The sequence below is a fragment of the Sorex fumeus genome, unplaced genomic scaffold (genome assembly GCF_029834395.1).
Source record: "Sorex fumeus unplaced genomic scaffold, SorFum_2.1 ptg000044l, whole genome shotgun sequence".
NCBI lineage: Eukaryota > Metazoa > Chordata > Mammalia > Eulipotyphla > Soricidae > Sorex > Sorex fumeus.
In genome coordinates this window covers 52783589-52804842 of record NW_026606101.1, presented here as the reverse complement: position 1 = coordinate 52804842, position 21254 = coordinate 52783589, and the positions used below count along the sequence as shown (strand labels likewise).

Sequence of the window (21254 nt, the reverse complement as noted above, 5' to 3'; positions counted from 1 at the left end):
GATGTCAAAACAACTTGAATAGAAGGTAGACAAATATCATAATTACATGCATATTTTAAAGCACTTGCTAAGTATAAAATCCGTTCCTAATTTAAAAACAAATCAAAGCAAACTCTTTAAAGCAGGAATGTCAGAATACTTAAGACAGCAAAGTGTCTACCTCAAACCCAACAAATATACATAGTGACAAAATTCTAGAGGTACTTATAGTAAAATCAGGAATAAAGTGGTGTAATCGTTTAAAAAACAACTCGAGAAATTTGGTCAAACTCACTGAAACAAGGAAAAAGAACAAAAGTATTGGAAAATGACATAAAGATATTATTTGCTTAAGGTAATGTTAATACCTAGAAAAATCATCAGAATTAATAACAGTTTCTTAATAAGAATTCAATAAAGTGATTGTATTATTAAAATAATACATTTGGGTATACTAATAATTTATTACAAGAAGATTAAAATAAAACAAAATAATTTATTTCTTAATTACTCAAAACAAAACTGAACAAAATATAGAAATAAGTATAGAGAGCAAGGTACTGAATCTATATAAATATACACATAAATAAAATCAAATAACTTTATAAGTGTAAATGTAAAATAAAACTTGATTAAATGACATTCTAAATTCTTAGCTAAGATCTAAAATAAAATATTTTGCCAATTCTCAAATTAATTATTATGATATGTGATAATGTAAATGTTTTTCTTTCTAATTTATTCTAAGTTTGTGTTGAACTGGACCAAAATCTAGAAAAATAGACTATATATTTATTTGAATTTTTTTTTTTTTTAGCAGAGGGAGCCTTCCAAGCAGTGCTCAGGGCCCCCTGTGTGGGGGCACTCCTGTTGACTCTTGGCCAACTAACCCTGCCTCAGTGCCAGAGCTGCTCAGGTCTGTGGAGTCAGGTCCCATCACAATCACAGTTGGTGGTGCCTCAGGGGTTTGCAGGATTAGACCCAGAGATGCTTTGGAGCAATGAAATGCCAGGGACTGAATCAGAGTCAGGAGTGAACCCTGTCCTATCTACCTAGCCCCAACACCTTTATTTTTTAAAATGTTTAGTGAATTATTAATTATAACAACAGTAAAAAGGAAACAACTTACAAAGTAAAAAAAGGAAAATGATAAAAAAGAAGAACATCAAAAATCCAACAACAGCAACAACAAATGATGGTGGAACCAGAGAGGTAGTGTAACAGGTAGGGCACTTGCACACAACCAACCCAGATTCAATCCCTGGCATATATATGGTCCCCGAAGTACTGCCAGAAGTGGTCCTTGACTGCAGAACCAAGAGTAAGCCCTGAGCACTGCAGGTGTGACCCAAAAGCCCAAACAAACAAAACCCCTGTGGTATCTTCACTAGAATGTTAGTTATTTACAGAGAAGTTTATCAAGAGCTTTAGTGATATAGGAACATTCTTAGGTGAAAAAAAAAGTATGTAATTAATTACATCCCAGCATGTAATTAATTACAACTATTAAAGAACAAAAATGTCACTGACAACTATTCATATTCCTACACCCATCCTCCAGTTCCACCTCTCCCCCACCAAGAAAGAAAGAAAGAAAATAGAAAGAAAGAAAGAAAGAAAGAAAGAAAGAAAGAAAGAAAAGAAAGAAAGAAAGCAAGCAAGCAAGCAGAAGGAAATACACTAATTATACTAATGACGTCTTTTGGGTATGTGCTTTTTAAAATGTTTTACTTTTTTTTTTTACACAGAAGCACATATATAAAAAATGTCATTTGTGGGGGGTCATTTTTGGGCCACACTTGGTTGTGCTCAGGATGAACTCCTGACTCTGTGCTCAAGAATCACTGCTCAGGGACTGGAGCAATATCACAGCTGGTAGGGCGTTTGCCTTGCACGCGGCTGACCCAGGTTCGATTCCCAGCATCCCATTGGTCCTCTGAGTACCGCTAGGAGTAATTCCTGAGTGCAGAGCCAGGAGTAACCCCTGTGCATCACCAGGTGTGACCCAAAAAGAAAACAAACAAACAAACAAACAAACAAACAAAAAGAATCACTGCTCAGGGACCACATGTGCTGCCAGGGATAGAACCAGAGTCTGCTTCATGCAAGACAAGAACCTTAAACTCTTTACTGTTTCTTCAGCCTGAACGTCATATTTTTAAAGGATGCAGGGATTACCACATTCATAATACCTTCATTTCATATGGGGAGAAGGATGCTGGAAGCTGCCAAGAGCTACCAGCAACACATTTGATTCACTGGAAAAATTTTAGAGACCTTCGGACTCTGTGACTCACTCCAGATCAGTTGAATCAAAAAGTCTAGGGCGGGGAGGGGGGTCAGGGGGGTCAAGGGAGAGGAGCCCTGATAACAGGCATCTATTACAAGTAGTCAGGTGATGCCAATATGTAGTTGGGAGGGGGAGAGAATAGAAAACCTCTTGTAGAAGTGCATTTCAATTATGATGCAGAAATTGCCTGAGAATTTTGTTACAGAGAAGATGCTGATTCAGTAGGCATGGGGTGGAGTCCCAGGTTCTGCTTGGCTAACAAACTCCCTCAGAATACTCATACTGCTGGTCCTTGGAGAGCATTTGAAGGAAATGGCCTTGTAGGTAGATTATTTTGTGTCCTTTAACTGCTCTGTGTACTATTGCTCTGACCCCTTCGTTATTTTCTTTGTAATGTATGTTCATTTTATGTTCCTCACTCGTGCACTCCCACCAGTACTCGAGGCTCAGGGCTCAGGGGTCACTCCCTGTAATGGTCAGGGGTTCAGGATGTGCTGAAGATTAAACCCAGGCCTCCTACATTCAAAGAATGCGCACTGACCTTTGAACTATTTCTCCAACCCAAACCATTATCCTTTATCTTCTCTCTCTCTCTCTCTTTTTTTTTTGATTTTTGGGTCACACCCGGCAATGCACAGGGGTTACTCCTGGCTCTGCGCTCAGGAATCACCCCTGGCAGTGCTCAGGGGACCATATGGGATGCTGGGAATCGAACCTGGGTTGGCCGCGTGCAAGGCAAACGCCCTACCCACTGTGCTATTGCTCCAGCCCCACTTTTATCTTCTCTTTATAATTATTTGTTTTTTAGGCATACCTGGCTGTGCTCAGGGCTTCTTCCTGGCTCTGCACTCAGGGATTCCCTCCTGGTGGGGCTCAGGGCAACAAGTGGAATGCCAGGGACTCAACCCGGGTCCACTGTGTGCAAGGCAAGCACCCTGCCCACTGTTCTATCTCTCTGGCTACAACCTATTTTAATGTATGTAACTCAGTGGCGTGAAATATATTCAAAGTTTTGCATAACTATTGATATCTACTTCCTAAAGTGTTCATTATAACAGGAAGATTCTTTTTGTTTGTTTGTTTTTGGGTCATACCGGGTGATACTCAGAGGTTACTTCTGGCTCTGCACTCAGAAATTCTTCCTAAAAGACCTTAGGAGACCATATGGGATGCCAAGGATTGGACCTAGGGTGGGTCCAATAGCACAGCAGGTAGGGCAAGGCAAGCACCTTACCTACTGTACTGTTGCTCTGGCCCCAGAAACGTTATTTTCTATTAAAAAAAAATTCCCATTCTTCTTTCTCTCAGCCCTTAGTAAACTCTGATCTACTTTTTTTTTGCTATGAAATTGTGTATGTTAGATATATCATCTAAGTGAAATTGTGCAATATTTTTTCTTTTGTGTCTTGCTTATTTCACTTTGCATAGTACTTTTGTATTTGTTTTTGGACCACATGCAGTGATACTAAGGGATCACTCCCGGTGGGCTCAGGGGACCAATATGGATATTGAGGATTGAATCTGGGTCAGCTGCATTCAAGGCAAGTGCCCTACCTGCTGTACTATCACTCCAACTCAGATAGCACTTTTTTCATAAAATGATGTTAATTAATAATATGTACATATTAAAAATTTCCAAAATATATAAAACAGTATGGACGATTCTCAAAAAATTAGAAATTGAGCTCCCATTTGACCCAGCAATACCACTCCTGGGAATATATCCCAGAGAGGCAAAAAAATGTAGTCGAACTGACATCTGCACTTGTTTGTTCATTGCAGCACTCTTTACAATAGCCAGAATCTGGAAAAAAACCTGAGTCCCCACTCGCCCTCTCCTCTCTGGAAAGAAAGATGGCGGCCACACGGGAGCCTTGTGGAGAGCAGGTATGAACCGGGGATGGGGCGCGTCTGAAACCTCATGGGACGGGGGCGTTCCGGCCCGTCCTTCACGCCCTACCGAGGTCACCAGTTGCCCCCCACGAGCGGCTCTCCAGCACGGCCATGACTCCAGAGCATAGAAACCAATCTCTTAATTATCTGACTCTCAGTAGAAATACTTCCAGGGTTAATAAGTAAAATAGCAGAAATCCAAAACTGCACGGCCGCAATGGCGGCCACGCAACATCATTTAATTCTTGAACCCAGCTGTAGAAAGCAAATCATTTCACAATGCTTTTTCAGCATGGCTGATTTGGGGGGGGGGGGTAAAGTCTAAATAATAATGGTGCAACTTTTATCGAAACAGTGAAGCTAGTCAAAGTAGATAGAGTGTTAACTAGAATTCATCTGCCCCACAGGCATTGGGGGTGGGGGTGGGGGTTGGGGGTTTATTGGGGTTCTTCGTGGTGAAAAATAAGTATTGGTAAAGGGAAATGTGATTGATATTTGCATGACCGAGACCTAAACCTGAAAGCTTTGTAACTTTTCCCACAGCGATTCAATAAATAAATAAAAAAATTAAAAACAAACAAACAAAAAACCCCCCAAAAACCTCAGTGCCTAAGAACAGATGACTGGTTAAAGAAACTCTGGTACATTTACACAATGGAGTACTATGTAGCTGTTAGAAAAGAGGAAGTCATGAAATTTACATACAAGTAGTACTACATGGAAAGTATCATGTTAAGCGAAATGAGTCAGAAAGAACGGGATAGACACAGAAAGATTGCATTCATCTGGGAAACATAAAGTAACAAAATGGGAGACTAACACCTAGGAGTGGCCGAGATTAGTACCAGGAATTTTGCTCCATGACTTGGAGGCCAGCCACACGTACTAGGGGAAAAGGAAGCTCAGATAGAGAAGGGAGCACCAAATAAAGGGTATTGGGAGGATCCTCCCAGGGTGGGAGAAGCATGCTGAAAATAGACTATAGACCAAACATGATTGCCACTCAACGCCTCTCTTGCAAACCACAGGACCCAAAAGGAGAGAGAGAGAACAAAAGGGAATGCCCTGCCACAGAGGCAGGGTGGGATGGGGGGATGGGGGATGGAAGGGATGCTGGAACCCGTGGTGGTAGAGGATGGGCGCTGGTGGAAGGATGGGTACTTGATCATTGTATAATTGAAACCCAAGCACAAAAATTTGTAAGTCTACAACTGTACCCCATGGTGTTTCACTAATAAAAAAAAGATTTCCAAAATATGTAAAGAATCAGAAAAAAAAAACAGAGTGCCAATTAAATGTTAACTATACTTTATATACCGGCATACTTGCTTTTTATTTATTTATTTATTTATTTATTTTTGGTAACACCTGGTGATGTTCAGGGATAGAACCCAGACAGGCTGTGTGCAAGGCAAACACCCCGCCTGATGTACTATGACTCTGATACTGGCATACTTGTTTTTATCACTTTTAATATTTATGTTCATTTTGGAATGAATCAGTTTGAATAGTTTTATATACTCCTTTTTTTGTATGTTTTACATAACTTAGTTTATCATGATGTCACTGATAAAAACATTTTTGATGACTGTATCATAGGTATGGATATGCTCTAATTTACTTCATCCTTCTCTAATATTGTAAATATTTATTTTCAATGCTTTTCTGTTAATGACACCAAAATTAGTGATTTGAGATTTGGATTTATCATGTAATAGACTTTTGAAGCAGAATAGCTAGATTAAAGGTTTTGCACTAATCCCCTGCTTAAAACACAATTTTCTGCTAAAAATGAAGATAGATTAGGTCATCACGTCTTAACTATCCTAAAGTGCACTGGCTGCTACCTCCTTAAGATACTCTATTTTAACATAATTTTCATTCAAATAGCAAGTTATAGGGGCTGGAGCTGTCTATAGCAGTTAGGGTGCTTGCCTTGCATATGTCACCCAGATTCAATCTCCCGCACCCCAAAAGCTCTCATGAGTCCCACCAGGAGTGATCCCTGAGTGCAGAGCCAGGAGTAAGCCCTGAGCACTGCCAGGTGTGGCCCCCAAACAAGCAAACAAAACAAACGATACAAACAAAATCAAATAGTAAGTCACAATCCTAAAAACGAGTCACTAAGATAAAGTAGGGTGTCAGAGAGATCATTCAATGGATCAGGTATATGCTTTACATGCACGAGGCCTGGATTCCCTCCCTGGCACTGCATGGTCCCTTGAATATTGCTGGCGCAGTCTTTGAGCACAGAGTCAGGAGTAGCCACGAAGCACAATTGGGTGCTACTATACTCCCCAAAAGACAAAGTAGGGAAAGGCGGTTGAGAAAACTAGAAGGGATGAGTTTGAATTGGGGTGTTTGTCCAGGGGCCACCCAGGTTGCTCTGTAAATTCTGTGAGAAGAGATATAGGGAAAGAATTCGTGCAGACATGCAAAACCAGTGTTTTCTTACTAGCTACACAGATCCTTTGACTAAGTAGGTAAGGCATCCTGACTAGTTATTTTAGAGGTCCCAAGTGAATGTGGATAAAACTTTTGGTTTTGCCTTTTGGGTCACACCTTGCTAGCTGGTTGCAGGAGGGTCACTTCTAGCTCTGCTCAGGGTACTGTCTGGCGCTCAAGATTGAACTCGGGGCTCTTGCATGCAGAGCATGCTTTCTCACTCTTTGAGCTATCTCCCTAGTCCCTTTAAAGTGATGACTATGAATTTAGATGAAAGTCTTCTAAAACTTTTGTCAGAGTTTTCCCACGGAGTTTTGGAATTCACACACCTGTACATACTAGACACAACATGCAAAGTACTTACTGTAAATACTAGACACAAAGTGCAACTTGTAAATACTAGACACAAAATGCAAAATTATATTTTTGCCTACTTACACCATTCGAAAGGGGTTGACACTCTGGAGTTAGAAATAGAAAATTCTCCTTGGAACAATTAGTTTGCTCAATTAAGTAAGATATGTCATAGTTCCATCCATGCACCACCTGAAACAATTTTGATAGGATATTTAAAGGGAAGTTTAAAAGTTATTCATAGATTTATAAAGAGCTTAAGATACTGCCTATCTTATCATAAATGATGAAGAAATTGGAACTTTGTTATTACTAGGTAAACATCTTTACTAAATCAATATTGAGCCTTTAAATTCCCATAAAAACTCACCTACGCACTACATATACACACTTATACATGTGAACATGAAAAGAAATATTGGTAGAGTTACTTTATTTACCTAAGTAATACATTCCCTACCAGGAGGCAGAAAAAAGTGTTGTATTCAGGTGAAATAATAATGATGGTATTCTACAAGAATAGTGAGGGATATAATTGTTTTTTGTTTGTTTGTTTGTTTTGTTTTGTTTTGAGGCCACACCCAGTGGCTCTGCACTCAGAAATTGCTTCTCTAGAGGGACCATATGGGATGCGGGGATCAAACCCAGGCCCGCCCTGGGCAAGGATGATGCCCTACCTGCTGTACTATCAGTCTGGCCTTCAAGAGGGACATAATTGCATAGAATATGCCTCTTATAGAAAAACAAGTTAAACTGTCTATTAAGAGCAAAAACTGTTACTAACATTGAGTCCCTCCTAATTAGAGGCTGCACTCGAGGGATTCATTCGAAGTAAGGAAAGGCTTACTGAACTCCCCTGAGGTGATGAAAGCACCAGCTTTTCAGGTGCCTGTTCTGTTTTGTTTTTATAATAGGATACTATCATGGAGAGGGTACCATGAAGTCTTGCCAACTTTTAAATAGGTACAACTTAATATTTTGGAGTCACCCTTAACTCTTGGCAGTTAGGTGATGATCTAGTTTTCTTAAAATCCTAAGGTTAAAACAAGTATTTCACCAATTCTAGGAAGAACATGTTATGGTAACTACCCATACATTTAAAATAGATCTCAAAGGCTGGGACTCTGATTAACCAATTCTTTACCCTTCTCATATTTCAGTACCCTAATCTATATGAAGAAAAGAGAAAATCCTTTGATTCCTGTGCTATCATAGGAAAACCTAGAAGAGCCCCTCTCTCACGTAGTGAGACCCTAAGCATAACAATCTAACACATTCTGATAATAAGGGGTGAAAGGAAAATTTAAAGAACAAACCTGTCTTTGGGCACTTTGAACTTTTTTAAGAGTGAAGAGGTGGGTGTGAGAACTGTGGTTGTTAAAATGTTGAATGTTGTGTTTCAGGATCAAATCCAGGTCAGGGTCCTCTGTGGATATGGGGTGCATGCAACCGAGGCACTCGTACTCATGAGTTATCATAGGCCCCTCCCCTTGACAAAAGGAGAGTATTAACAAATTAGTAAAATAATTTAAGAAGACCTTGATAAATTTTGCAGCAAATCGTATGCATTAGAGAAGAAAGAGCGCAAGACTGTTTTCTAGGCATTGGAGAAACAATTGTTTCTCGAGAAACACCTTGTAGACATACCATTGTGGCTAATAATTTCTAGCTTATTTTAGTTCCTTTAATTCTTTAAGGGCTGGAGCAATAGCACAATGGGTAGGGCATTTTCCTTGCACGTGGCCGACCTGGGTTCAATTCCTCTGCCCCTCTTGGAGAGTCCAGCAAGCTACCGAGAGTATCCTGCCTGCATAGCAGAGCCTGGCAAGCTCCCTGTGGCGTATTCGGGATGCCAAAAGCAGTAATAACAAGTCTCACAATGGCGATGTTACTGGTGCCCGCTCGAACAAATCGATGAACAATGGGAGGACTGTGCTACAGTGCTAATTCATTAAAGATTTTTTTGAAAGGAAGGTTATTATTATTTATTTTTAAGTGTTAATTAAGACACTTTGAATCCTGGCCTAGGGGATGATGAATTTTGCCATAATTCATTCCAGTACGCATGTATTTCCCCCTAGCTGTAACATGCCTGGTGCTGGGGTGAGGTGAGGCTGGATGGAAAGGCAGGGGCTCAATGTGAACTGAGGGACATTTTCCTGAGGAGACAAAGCTCCAGTTCAGAAATGTAAAGTCGGCCAGTTGGTCAACCTGATGGGATCTGCCTGGTTCTCAATAGCTCAGGAAACTCTTCTAACTTTTAAAACCTGGTCTCACCCCAGTCCTGCCTCTGCTAGAAGCTCTGGAAATGTGTGTGCAGCATTTGCTACTGATTTCCCTGACTCATTCTGCATTCTCTGCAGCCATCTGCTTTTCAGGCTCACCTCAGGCTAACCAATTGACCAAATTTACCTTTCTGAACTTGAGCTTTGTTTCATAATGGTATTCTTTTTTTTTCTTTTTGGGTCACACCCAGCGATGCACAGGGGTTACTCCTGGCAGTGCTCGGGGGACCATATGGGATGCTGGGAATCGAACCCAGCTTGGTCGCGTGTAAGGCAAATGCCCTACTTGCTGTGCTATCGCTCCAGCCCCCATAATGGTATTCTTAAAGAATTTGGTTTATTGAGGACCTACTTTATCACCTAATAATATAATAAATAGCCAATAGGCTAATTTTGAATATGGATCTTAAGCAAGAGACTTAGCTGCTGTGATCTCAGTTTTCCGCTCTGTAAGATGGGGGTATTGACACTTGCCTGAGAGTGGTTATGAGGATTCAACAATGTGCTTAGAACTGTGCTCGACACATATATGCTCGCTGTTAACTATTATTATTTTTATATAATAATTATACGTTTTGTAATTGCTCCTATCAGTTAGGTTCTGTTCTATAAAAAAATTGAGACGTAAACATTACTCTTATCCTCTTTTATAGATCTGGAAAAGGAAAGTCAAGAAAGTGAAGAATTTTAACAATTTGTCAACAGTCTGAGCTCAAAGCTGTCATATTTTTTTTTCTTTCTAGGGGCTAAAGGCAGGTCTCTTGTTCCTTTGTCCTTTCACAGAACCCCCACAGCTAACCCGATGCAGGTGTCCAGGGAAAGCACCAGGCAGAGACTGACAGGAGCCCGGCTCCTAAGCTTAAACTATGCTACACCCCTACTTAACCTTCTCCCAAATTGCTGCAAATGATATAACCACTGTAGATTTGACCTCCCCTTCCAAGTAGGGCCATATTGTCTATACTGTGCTTCCAGCACAAAGAAACAGCTAATTATCCCCCAAGACAGTGCCATTAAATATATCAAGTACCTGGAGTAATCTGGCAGGAATGGGAAGCTACAGTGAATTCATCATTGAGTTCCTTTCTCACAGTGGCCGTGCATTTTCCTGAAGCCTAAAAAAGAGCAGAGACAAAAAGGAAAAAAAAGCAAAAGAAAAAGAAATATAAAACAGATGAAAGCATACCAAAGAAGAAATCTTAATATTTCAAATGTTTCAATGTGCTTTCTTCCCCTTTTCAGTATCTGGAATTGAACCCAGGGCTACCTACATACATACAAGGAATGCATTCTACTATTGAGCTGGATATCTGGGTCCATCTAACAGAGTTTTGAAGAATTTTTGTCTCTGTACCTTGATGATTAGTTTTTCAAAACCACTTATATTCATAAGATTGGGTACTACCCAACTGCACCACACTTCAGGCCACTTTCCACACACTCGGGCTGAGCCTCACATATGAGTGAACACATTCCTGGACTGTGCGGCCACATCATAAGACACTCCCTACCCATTTTACATAATTACCACACCATATTTGATGGGGTTCAGACAGTAGGCAACAACAACAACAGCTTGGAGAGCCTGGCAAGCTATTGAAAGTATCCCGCCCACATGGGAGAGCCTGTGAAGCTACCTGTGATGTCTTCAATATGCCCAATACAGTAACAATAACGGGTCTCTTTCCCCTGACCTTGAAAAAGCCTCCAATATGGCAGCATTGGGAAAGACAAGTAAGGAGAGGCTGCTAAAATCTCAGGGCTGGGACAAATGGAGACGTTATTGGCACCCACTTGAGTAAATCAATGAATAACGGGATGACAGTGATACCGTGATTCATGAGAAGTGGGAATGGATGGGTGCAATATAAATAGAGAGAATTTAAAGTTTGAGCTGTTTTAGACCCATGGAGAGATTTTTTTTCATTCAAATGTACACAACAAGACTGCTAACCTCTCTTCTTGATTCCCCTTTCAAATGTTGTGGTCAAAGTACATACAACATTGAGTAGTTTCATCCAGGGAGAGTGAAAAGTGGCTTGCTTCTTGGACAGAGATGGTCCATGATTACTGTAGCACTGTACTCCCATTGTTGATCGATTTGCTTGAGCAGGCCCAGTGATGTCTCCATTGTGAGACTTGTTACTGTGTTTGGCATATTGAATATGTCACAGGGAGCTTGCCAGGCTTTGCCGTGCGGGTGAGGTACTCTCGGTAGCTTGCCAGGCTCTCCGAGAAGGGCAGAGGAATCAAACCCAGGTCAGCCGGGGCAGCTGTGCGCAAGGCAAATGCCCTACCACTATGCTATCATTCCAGCCCATGATTACAATTTGCATTAATTAAGGTAAGACAGTTAACTGCACCATATCAGGCATATGGTAGGCAGTTGGTTAAGATACCCCCATTAAAATAAGATCCGTTTGTAATGGAGTTCATTTTCCTCCAACAGCCTGATGAGGTCAGTGGGCATTCTCTTTTACAGTTCAGAGTGGTTAGCGAGTTGGAGGAGAGCAGATTTCTGACTAGAAATGCACACTGCAAGTGCCCATTCTTTCCTCTCACTAACCCTCAAGTTTGGTCCAAATGTTGATCTGATATCTCTCTGTGGCCTGGTCCATGAGTCCCTATTGGACATTAGGATTATTTTCTCATGACATTTGACTTTTCTACACATTTATGTACATACCCCACTGAAGCATGATTTACAACATGAATTATCTCCAGCACTAGTGTATAAGAGCCCAGCAAGCTACCGAGAGTATCTCGCCTACACTGCAGAGCCTGGCAAGCTACCCGTGATGTATTCAATATGCCAAACACAGTAACAACAAAGTCTCCAATGGAGACGTTACTGGGCCCGCTTGAGCAAATCGATGAACAACGGGAGGACAGTGACAGTGACAGTGACTAGTGTATAAAAATCTTATAGTCTTTTAATTTGTCTGTTCTAGGGCAACACCTGGTGGTGCTCAGGACTTCCTCTTGGCTCTGTGCTCAGGGATCACACCTGGTAAGGCTTGGGGGACCATATAGGTTGCTGGAGATTGAATCTGGGTGGGCTGAATGCAATGTAAATGCCCTACCAGACGTAGGGCTCTGCACTCAGGAATCCCTGCTGGTAGGGCTCAGGGAAACACACAGAGTGCCAGGGACACAACCTGGATCTTCTGTGTATAAGGCAAGCACCCTGCCCACTGTTCTATCTCTCTGGCTACAACCTGAACCATTTTAATGTGCATAATTCTAGCCTCCCCTAATCTTGCAGGCTTAATGAGAAAAACTGAAGATCCATAAAGACTCTGCATACTTACAGCATCTGGTGATTCTTTATAGTCACAATCTTGCCAGGTTTTGCCATTTTTAACAGGGCAGTTGCCTTCTTTGACTTCGTAGTTGAAAATTAAAAAAAATGGCCTTTCTTCATTCTGAAAAATAAAAAAATGCAGAGTGCACAGGGTTTATCTTACTGACCCAAGAGCAAACAATTTAAGAGAGATGGTACAGATCTTGATTTGATTCAATTAAAGCAAAATATTGATTAAAATATTGGAAGTATAAATATTTACTTGGAAGAGTACTCAATATAGCTACATATCTATATTTGCAGCTACATTGAGCACTCTTTCAAGTAAATAATTCATACCTTCCAGTATTTTAATCAATATTTTGTGTGTGTGTGTGTGGGTGTGCGCACACACACACAGTAAAATAATATCTAAAGAATAGGACTTTCTTTTTTTTTTTAATTGTTATTAGTCAAACACCATGAGGTACAGTTGTAGACTACAAATTTTTGTGCTTGGGTTTCAGTTATACAATGATCAAGTACCCATTCCTCCACCAGTGCCCATTTTCCACCACCACGAGTCCCAGTATCCCTCCCACCCCCCATCCTCCCCTGCCTCTGTGGCAGGGCATTCCCTTTCGTTCTCTCTTCTTTTGGGTGTTGTGGTTTGCAAAAGAGGCATTGAGTGGAAATCATGTTTGGTCTATAGTCTACTTTCAGCATGCTTCTCCCATCCTGGGAGGATCCTCCCAACACCCTTTATTTGGTGCTCCCTTCTCTATCTGAGCTGCCCTTTCCCCTAGCATGTGTGGCTAGCTTCCAAGTCATGGAGTGAACCTCTTGGTACTTATCTCGGTTATTCTTGGGTGTTAGTCTCCTATTTTGTTACTTTATGTTCCCCAGATGAATGCAATCTTTCTATGTCTATCCCTCTCTTTCTGACTCATTTCGCTTAGCATGATACTTTCCAAATAGTACCACTTGTAAGTAAATTTCATGACTTCATCTTTTCTAACAGCTACACAGTACTCCATTATGTAGATGTACCAAAGTTTCTTTAACCAGTCATCTGTTCTTGGGCACTCAGGTTTTTTCGAGATTCTAGCTATTGTAAAGAGTGCTGCAATGAACAAACAAGTGCAGATGTCACTTTGACTATACTTTTTTTCCCTCTCTGGGATATATTCCCAGGAGTGGTATTGTTGGGTCAAATGGGAGTTCAATTTCTAATTTTTTGAGAATCGTCCATACTGTTTTCCAAAAGGGCTGGCATTCCCACCAGCAGTGAAGGAGGGTCCCTTTCTCGCCACATCCGCGCCAGCACAGGTTGCTTTTGTTCTTTTGGATGTGGGCCAGTCTCTGTGGTGTGAAATGATATATCTTTGTTGTTTTGATCTGCATCTCCCTGATGATTAATGATGTAGAGCATTTTCTCATGTGCCTTTTAGCCATTCGGATTTCTTCTTTGAGAAAGTTTCTGTTCATTTCATCGCCCCATTTTTTTTTATGGGGTTGGATGTTTTCTTCTTGTGGAGTTCAACCAGTACCTTGTATATCCTTGATATCAACCCCCTGTCGGATGTGTATTCCACGAATATCCTTTCACAAGAATAGGACTTTCTTAAATTAGGTTCTCCAAGATGTCAGCATACTTCTTTACCCAATGCATTGTCACCTTAGCATGTGAAACTAAAGCCAATCAACAGCCCATGGTCTTCAAGAGAAACTGTTATTACTCAGAAGAATGAAGACTGGCAGTGTTGTGTAAGGTGAGGGCTACTCAATCAAATATTTTCTCTATTTGAGAAGCCTATCTTAAAGCAGGGCTAAAATTTAGAGGCAGGTTTTGGTCATGTAAGACCATCTTTTTATCACACAAGACCTCTCTCTTATCTCTTCAATACCCTAAGCTCTTATTCCATTTCTAAACTCAGTATATGATGCCTCAGTCTATTCCATTAATCTAGAACTTATGGTCACATGAATTCTCTATACATATTTAATTACAATTGTTTTCTTAAAACTACCTTTATTGAGGTACCAAGCTTACAATACTTTAATCATACTTTTCATACATCCATCCTCTCTATTACTAGAGAGTCCGCTTCCATCCACCAGCACCCCAGAGACTCCTCCACCCTTGGACCCCACCACGTAAGCTCAGTTCTATAGAAAAAATTTGCAGTTCCGATGACTTTGAACATTTGGTATTTTTTTGCTTGCTAATGTCTGAGGTTAATTTTCTTGATCAACCTGAGAGGAACCTAAGAGCTGTGTAATATTTCCCCTTACATCCCTACATATTCATAGTACTGCACATTATCATAGAAACCGATTTCCATGCAAATGATTAATTAAAAAAATCTGGAGAATAATGCAGTGAAACCATTAAAATATCTCTCAAGAGGTGGGTGTAACCTTTCACTTTTTAAACATATTCCTGAACTGCCAGACCAATTTTTTTAAACAAAAGGATATAATTTTTTGTTACTAGAAAACAAATGAGAACTTTAAAAATCTTTTTAATTATTTTATTTACTTATGTTTTGTTTTGGGGGCCAGACCCTGTGACACTCATGACTTACTCCTAGCTCAGCACTTAGGGATCACTCCTGGCAAAGCTTGGAGAACTGTATGGAATACTAGGGTCAAACCCAGGTCAGTCACATGCAAGGTAAATGCCCTACCTGCTCTATTACCACTCCAGGCCTGAACTTTTTATTTTTAAAACAGCTATAACAATCATCTCTGGAATTTGGGATTAATTATGAATATTTTTACCTATTTTTTGGGGGAGGTTTGATTTTGTTTTGACTTTTGGATCACACCTGGTGGTGCTTAAGGCTTACTCTTAGTTCTGTGCTCAGGGATTACTCCTGGTGGTGCCAGGGATATTTTAATTTTTTTTTTGCTTTGGTTTGGGGGCCATATCTGGTGTTATTTTGGGGCTTAGTTCTGGCTCTGTGCTCTGGAATCATTTCTGGTGGGGGTCAGGAGGTGACGTGGGGTGCTGGGGATTGAATCCAAGTTAGACACAAGCAAGAGCCCTCCCCTCTGTACTATCTCTCCAGTCCAGTAAATAAAATGTTTAAAGTTCAGGGGGCAGAGAGATAGTACAGTGGAGAAAGTGCTTGCCTTGCATGCAGCTGACCTGGGTTAGATCCCCAGCGCTCCATGTGGTGCCCGAGCCCTGCTAGGAGATATCCCTGAGCACTGAGCCAGGAATAAGCCCTGAACACAACTAGGTGTGACCTCAAAACAAACAGAAACCAAAAACCCTCTCAAGTGCAAAGTGCAAAGAAACCAAAAACCCTCTCAAGTGCATCTTCTTCTAAGTTAGATGAAGTTTCAAGTGCAAAATGCTGATGTGTGGATGCTCCCTACACAGGAACCTGAGAGATGCTACTACTTAGTCCTTCACTTTGAAGCTCAGGGAAATCCAAATAGATCGCTGTGACCTGGGCAGGGTCACCTCTTTGGAATGAAAGAAGCAGCCCTACCTAGTCTCACATCTCTTGGCTCTCAAGGTAGTGCTCTCAGAGCCTGCTTGAATTTTGCATCTGGGAGATGATGGAGTCAAAGAAGGAAGTCTGTGAAGTTCCTCTTGGGTTTCAAGTCTTGATAGAGCAGAAACGGAAATAGGAGCAAGAGGTACAGTGCGTATGCCCATCAGGGAGGTAAAGAGCGATTTTGTGGATATTTTAGGAACAGCAACCTCCCTCACCCCACACCTCCGCCCCCTCCCGCCCCCAGCAAATTACATTTTGTCACGAGGGTCAGCTAATGAAGATAACCCCAATAAACTGTCTTGGGAGAACTAGAAAACAGAACTCCCCACATGACTGCACTAAGTCATGAAACAAAGTAGTTCAATTTTTTTTTCAAGGAAAAAATTCTTCCTGGGAATGGGCATGGATGAATGGACAGATACTCACACTTTGTATGACTGAAACATTATCATGAAGTTTGTAAGTCTATAATTGTATCTCACGGTAATTCATTAAAGAAAAAAAATGATTTGTGTATATATATATATACACATACATTACAAGACACTAGCAAACTAATGTTGCATCAGACTATACTTATAATCATTTATGCATTATGATCATATTCTGTTATCAATAAAATGTTACTTGACTTAATAAAAATAAAGTCTCCCTGGGCTGGTTTTTTTTTCTTTTCTGGGTCACACCCAGCAATGCTCAGGGGTTACTCCTGGCTTTGCACTCAGGAATTTCTCCTGGCGGTGCTTGGGGGACCATACGGGATGCTGGGGATTAAACCCGGGTTGGCCGCGGTGCAAGGCAAATGCCCTACCCCCTATGCTATCGCTTTGGCCCCCTACGCTGTTTTTTAATTCATATAATTCAAATGACTTTCATTTTTCTCCATTGGGGGAAAAAATTTCTCAACCAGTACAGAGACACAGTGATTGTGAAATGCACTTAAATAAACTATGAAAAGATTTGAATTTTAAAGACTCTTGAAGGAATTTATTCCCAACCTAAGTGCATTTAGTTAAAAAAAAAAACCACCTAGACATTGCTGCTACCAAATGGTGACCTTTAGCCAAATGGCCTTGATGGGAGACATTTGGTCTCATGTAGTAGAAACGCTCTGACTTCATCTCTGACTCTAGACTTCATCTCTGTCATCTAGACATTCCTTCCCTCCCCTACCCAACTTTACTGAGGTATAACTTTAGAATAAAATTAGTATTTGTTTAAGGTATAAAAAAATGATCAACGGGAGGGCCTTTACTTTACTTACTTTACTTTTTAAGGTATAAAATGTGATAATTTGGTATATGTATTCTTTTACTTTTTTTTCCCTTTTCTTTCTTGTTTTCTGGTGTTTTGGGTCACACTTGGCGGTACTCAGGGGTTACTCCTGTCTCTGCTTGGGGGACCATATGGGATTCCAGGGATTGAACCAGGATCGACCACAGGCAAAGCAAATGTACTACCCGCTGTAAGATCACACCAGCCCCCAATATGTATACTTCTACAAAGTATACATATAAACAGGATCTTTAACACCATCATTACCTCATACCTGTTATTTTTTAAAGGTGGGAATACTTTTAAAAACTTACTCTCTTAGCAAAATTTAAGTATATGGGACATTATTATATTAGACCGACTCTTGTAGTATAAGTTAGTAGGATTATAATAATTCTAACAACATTGTATAATTGTATTAGCACCTACTATCAGCAAGTTCATGCAGTATTATAAACTATAGTCACCATGCTATACATTGAACTTCAGAGATTATTCATTTTACAATTGGAAGTTTACACCGTTGACCACCTCTGCATTCCCCCCAGTTTCTCACCGTTCTGTTTCCTGTTCCTGAGAGTGCATACAGATTTTCTTAAACATGCTCACTAAAGCATCCATTTCCCCCCAAAGTCCTGGAGATCTGCTTAGAGCTTTTTTACATTATTTAAAAATCTACCTTTGTTTCATCTCTCCCCAGGATATCGACTCTCTGATCACCCAGGACTCCAACCCTGAGGGTGTAAAGACTGGTCATAACTTGCCCTCTATGCTTAGGTCAGAGAGTTTTTTTCTAAGAGCTATAAGCTTTTACCTTTGATTATAGTTCTTCTGTAGTGTGAGTGTGCATGCATGCATGTGTATCTCTAGTATGAGTGTGTCAGTGTATCTGAGGTCTGGGTTCAAGTGAAACCACAAATCCCAAACAACGTCAAGGTTAAACAATATACTCACTGTCTTGTTGACCTGAGTTATGCGGTACAATACAAACTGGTTGCAACTTTTGCTATTGTCATTATATGTCTTCAGAGCAGTATCCACAGCCAGAAATGCATCCTCGTCATTGCAGTCAATTTCTCTTAAGGTATGTTCCTGGCATAAACTTGACAGCAGCCTGGAACAGAGTAAAAGGATGGTAATTAATTTCATGATTCGACTGCTCCCTTCAAGGTGCAGAGAGTTGTTTCACCAAGAATTGAGAAACAACTTGGATCAAATTTTTTTTTTAACTTTCTCTAGACCCTTCTCCTCTGCCTCAGAAGCCTGGAGTGCTGGCTGGTTTTCTACTGCCATGTACTGTTTGCTTTATTAACAGGCAGACAAATGACTGCAGGGTTATCCAATTTCAGGCTGGAACATTACAACACTGGGGTTGTTGACCTGGTTTGTTTGCGGTTGGGAAGAATGTCAGGGCATAGAGCATATTCACAAGTGATTGCACAACTTTATAGAGCAAAAAAACTTTAGAGGGAAAATCCCTAACTACCTCTGTTATTCCCATGTGACTTCCCAAAGCAGATTACAAGGGTCATTACGTGCAACAATGCCTTCAAGAATAAGATGTGAAAATTCATCTCAGTGTGATTTATTTCCAGGAGGCTGTCTGGTTGCAGAGCAGTGGACTGCTACCACCACCACACATGCCTTTGAGCTCATGCAAAGGGCATAAGTTAGTGCTGGGAAACTCACATCAGAATATTGGTGAAAACTAAAAATAAAATATGGGCATTGTACATGTGTGTGTATGTGTGTGTGTATTGTGTGAAGCAAGATGATTATTTATTTATTTATTATTTAAAATAATTTTTTATTAGTGAATCACCGTGAGGTACAGTTACAGACTTACAAACTTTTGTGTTTGTGTTTCAGAAGATGGTTTTTATTGAAACTTACTTATAAAGAGTAAGTAAGGAGAGAGAGAGGAAGAATTGTGTATTAAGAGAGGACTTAACACACATTAGTGTATTAACTCTAGTCTTCTCTAGAGTGGAAGTAGGAGGCAGAGAAATAAGCAAGTGAGAGAGGTGTTCAAGGGAGACCACAGGCTTGAAGAGTCAAATCTGGGCATCTTTTATCTGATCTTGCTTCTCTCCAGCCTCCTTTGTACAGACCAGTCTCTCTCTTCACTCAGTTGTACCAATTCTAGAAAGGAAAATGCTCTTGAGGGTGGAGAAGACAGTGGAGAGAGCAAAGAGTGAAGGAAAGGTTGAGTGAAGCCTCCCTCGATCTTGCTTCTTGAGTCTAGTTTTGTGAACGTCTCTCTTTCACACCAAGTGTAAGCAACATATTTGGTTAAGTGAAATCATCTGGAGAGAGGAAATTTAAGGGTAGGCTAAAGTAAGGGGCTCACCCTTGGTAGGGGTTTGCCCTCAAGTCTTACCTTTTTTCCTTGTCCCCAGGAAAGGATAATTCACTTAATTGTTGCAGTGGGTTTTAAAAATTTGTTTGTTTTTGCTTATTTTGGGCAGCCCTCAGGAACTGCTCCTAGCTTTGTGCTCAGTGTTTGCTCCTGGAGGTGCTCAGAGGACCGTGGGATGGTACTAAGAAATTTAACCTGGATGCCAAGCATGTGCTCATCTTATTGTACTTTCTCTCTGAGTGGCGTTTATGGAAAAGCCCCTCCTCGCTTGGCAATTCAGCCTCCTGAAAGGTCCAGGAAAGAGGCTTTAGGGTGACCTTGCAGTGAAATGGTAGAAACACGATTTGGTCTAGATGCAACCTTGGTTTTCTTACCTATAAAACAGAAAGAAGGTAATCCCTCATGTGTTACAGATTTGCTGAAGATCTTACAGTTAGTATATTGTGACACCGGAATTAGAACCTTGTTCGGACTCCTCCACGTCACCTTTTTTCTTGTTTGTTTTACAAATAGTGACACCAAACTGTGCAGACTTAGTCTTGTTTCCATCTTTTTTGTTGTTATTTTGGGCCCATACCTGGCAGTTTTCAGGACTTCTTATGACTCTTGTGCTCAAGAATGGCTCCTGGCAGGGATTGAAGCCAGATCAACTGTGTGCAAGGCAACTTCTCCACCTGCTGTGCTATATCTCCAGTCATCTGCTTGTCTTGTTTTAGAGGATTCATTTGACGCTAACTATAATTGGCCTTGAGTTCCTTTCCAACCCTCTCCTTCTTGTAATATCTGTCATTCTACATTCTTTCAGCTTCAGCTTCTTCCTGCATGTGAATTCCTCCTTCTTCCCAGCTCAGAAATCTTTCCATGTCTCCTGCCTTATTTTTTCCCCTTTCCCCTCCCCACCTCTTCTATCTTCCTCCATCAATCTGCCTGACTTGGTGAAATTGCTTCAGTAAGCCAGATGGAGAGAAACTGGTTATTTTCTTTTCTTTTCTTTTTTTTTTTGATCAGGGTAGTGGGGGTCTGTCTCACAATTGTGCTCAGGAGACCTGAAAGCCCCTCCCAGAGATACTAGGCTTCCTCAGTGGTGCATTGCTTGGGGGACCATGTAGTACCGGGGATCATATCGGGGTTGGCCAACAGGAAGACATATGCCTTCGCCCCTCCCTATCTTTCTGGTCCTAAAACTAAATTATCAACCTGTGTTTGAATGCTTATGCCTCGATTTGCAGAGAAAGGATACAATAGAAAGGAAAAGAAAGGAAAAGAAAATTAGAGTGTAGAAGAAGATCCCTTTGGCACCAAAAATAAATTTAGAGAAGCTGTTTGAGACAAGTTCTTCTATCTCTGAGAGAGCAGGATTCAGCACTCTGACTGAGAATTCCTCTACCCTGCTTTCTGGGCATGCAGTCGGTGGGGCAATGGCAATCCTGGGGCATTTGCCGTCTCCTAGGAACCATGCTCATTGGCTCCCTTGCAAACTTAAACTCATGGTTTGATATCAGTAGAAGCACATGCATTAGCCCATAGAGTGGTTTGAACAGGACAATAGGAATCTCTCAGTAGGAGAAGCTTGGTGAAC

The 21254-nt window shown here is 40.8% G+C and overlaps 1 protein-coding gene across 1 annotated transcript in view; it reads right to left on the bottom strand.

Moving 5' to 3' along the window:
- Nucleotides 1–18610, bottom strand: part of KNG1 (kininogen 1) — a 31483-nt gene extending 12873 nt beyond the window's left edge. The window contains exons 1-5 of the mRNA XM_056121134.1: nucleotides 18271–18610; nucleotides 12558–12671; nucleotides 10277–10361; nucleotides 8278–8450; nucleotides 7046–7153 (exon numbers count right to left, since the gene is read on the bottom strand). Coding sequence (XP_055977109.1) covers nucleotides 7046–7153; nucleotides 8278–8450; nucleotides 10277–10361; nucleotides 12558–12671; nucleotides 18271–18465 — 675 coding nt within the window. The 5' untranslated portion in view covers nucleotides 18466–18610. The remainder of the gene's footprint in view (nucleotides 1–7045; nucleotides 7154–8277; nucleotides 8451–10276; nucleotides 10362–12557; nucleotides 12672–18270) is intronic.
- Nucleotides 18611–21254: the final 2644 nt, after the last annotated feature.